At 60.1% G+C, this 2,425-nt stretch overlaps 1 protein-coding gene across 1 annotated transcript; it reads left to right on the top strand.

The window, feature by feature from the left end:
- The first annotated feature begins 403 nt into the window (after window positions 1-403).
- Window positions 404-1,978, top strand: LOC136458276 (uncharacterized). Its single transcript, XM_066458243.1, has 4 exons — window positions 404-562; window positions 1,058-1,129; window positions 1,204-1,587; window positions 1,745-1,978. Exons 1-4 carry the CDS (start codon window positions 404-406, stop codon window positions 1,976-1,978), a joined length of 849 nt encoding a protein of 282 aa, XP_066314340.1.
- The last annotated feature ends 447 nt before the right edge of the window (window positions 1,979-2,425 follow it).

Genomic DNA, 2,425 nt, shown 5'->3' on the forward strand with positions numbered 1-2,425 from the left:
CTGAGGAGCGGACTAGAGCACGTGTGCAGCGTGAGTCACAGTCGTAGGAAACTGTGCCTGTTGCTCCAGTTGAGGATTCCCAAGCCAGGGGTCGGGATGACCCGCAGGCTGGGTAGGAGCTGGTAGGGCCGTCTTTGCCCCCTGCCAAAGTAAAGGAGCTCGGGTCATGGTTCAGAAGTGGTCCTCGACGTGCGGGCCCATTGACGTCGGGGTCGACCTTTAGAGTTGTGCCGCTTGCCACCCGGTATGTCTTTCTCTGTTTCCTTTTGGTTTTTGCTGGTTGAGCTTTTTGTTGGAGTGTGACTGACCCGTACCTCCCGTCAGTGGCCTAGGGATGCCGGGGATGAGTATTGCCTCGACTGTCGTGCAGGAGACCTAGAAGCCCATTCTACAGCGTGTCACGATGGCAAGACCTTCCATTCTAGGGATGGTGCCCCTCGATTCGACTGTTGATGAGGCGGCAGCTGTGGCGTCGGTGTTGGCGGCAATCCCGGTGTCGATGGCGATGGTGGTGTTGGAGGTGACTCTCGTGGCTTCCCCTCCACCGGTTGTGGTGGAAGAGGTGAGGGATATTGAGCTCCCTGCCTTGCCGGGTGGAGGGTCGCTCGGCTCAACCTTGACGTTAGAGCCGAAGGTGCCAGGGGAAGGCATGGCTGGACCGGGGTCGGGACGCCCGGCGGTGGCCTAGGCCAATGAGGTGGTGGAGATCCCGTCTGATGACAAGGTGGATGTCATGGTGGAGCCATTGGTGCCATTGTGGCAACCCACCGGTGATGTCACGGTGGAGCCGTCGCCGCCGTCACGAGGCATGGCGGTGGTCTAGTCGGTGGCTGGGACCTCTGGTGGGCCGATGGTGTCACTGTGGGACCTAGCGGTGGTACGGTTGGAGGCTGGGCCCTCTGATGAGGTGCCAGAGGGTGACCTGGAGTGGCCCTGCCCTGAGCACCCAGCGAACGCGCGTTTCATCCTCCGAGACTCTCGGGAGCGTCAGCTCTAGGACATCTTTGGGGGGCAAGGGCATGTCATCATATCAGAACTCACCAAGCTGACTGCGCAGCTTGAAAGCGCCTGGAAGCAGGCTCTATTTCCTCGGCAGTTGGTGGAGGGCGACATGCAGCTCACGGCAGAGGTAAGTTTCTGGCACTTGTCCTTTACCCTTTGAATTCCTTGTCGGTTGTTTTTTAGCGTGCTTACCTTTCATAGGAGATAAGGAAGACGTCATCCCACAAGTCCCACTTCCTCCGGTCAGAATACGCCCGGGTGGCCGAGCTTGAGCGTCGGGTGGAGTCCGCCTGCCGCGAGTCCCGGGACTGGGCGGCTGAGGCGGCCGTGGCGTGGGCGGAGGGGCAGCGCGTGGAGGAGCGAGCGACTATGGCTGAGCAAGGGCTCGAGGCGGCAAGGGCCCATCAGATAGAGACTGAGCCAGAGTTGCGGGCGTCCCTAGCGAACACCGAGGTGGCACTTCAGGAGGCTTTAGCGGCCCTTGATTTGGAGCGCGCTGCCCTGGAGTCAGCGGAGAAGGCCCTGGAGGTGGAGCGGAGGGCCCGGTCAGAGGCGGATCGAGAGGTGCTCGCGCTCCGGGGCCGGGTGATGGAGACGGAGGACGCGAGTGCCTGACTACGCAAGCAGGTGGCCTGGCTGCGCGAGCAGGTGGCTCAGCAGGCGAAGGATCTCTCTACCCTTGAGGCTTCTCATGTCGGTACGTACCTTTTTTGTTTTCTTGTTGTGTTGGCTTTTCCCTCAGCCTGTTTCTGAGCTCGTTGCTCTTCTTGCAGAGCTAGGCGAAAAAGTGGAGGTGCTGGAGCGGGACCTAGAGACGACCAAGGCGACGCTTGGCCGAAATACGGAGGAGCTAGCCAAGTCCCATGAGGAGTGTCGTGCTCTTGAGGGGGATCTTGACCAGATCCACAACGTTGCCCAGCACGTCATCTCAGAGATCTTTGGGTCGGTGCCAAACACCAGCGCACCCGCTGTCTAGCTGGCGGAGGTCCTGGGGGAGGTCCAGGATCTTATCAAGTCTAGGCTATTCTACAGAGCATCAGGGGTGCTGACTACGGTGGGGATGCACCATCCGCACATGGACTTCACCACCATCTATAGCGGATACGCTGAAGGCATGAGCATGGCAGACATCCAGTCGATCGGGGAGAGCTTGCTGCCGCGCGCGCGATCGATGGCAGACTAAGTCTCCGCCGAGTGGGTGATGGACGTCCGCTGTGAAGAGCTGGCCAAAAGCGCATGTGGAGAGGATGCTGTAGAGTTTTCGGATGGCGAAGAGCCTAGGGCAGAGGTGAATGTCGCCTCGGTCTTGGCCGAGCCGGATGCCGTGCTGTCGGAAAGTGAGCAGCCCGCGCCTTCATCGGTTGCACCGTCGTTGGATGTCGCTGGGTTGGGCCAGTAGCATGTAAAAATAATAGTAGTTTAG

Source organism: Miscanthus floridulus, chromosome 1 (assembly GCF_019320115.1).
Source record: "Miscanthus floridulus cultivar M001 chromosome 1, ASM1932011v1, whole genome shotgun sequence".
NCBI classification, from domain to species: Eukaryota; Viridiplantae; Streptophyta; class Magnoliopsida; order Poales; family Poaceae; genus Miscanthus; species Miscanthus floridulus.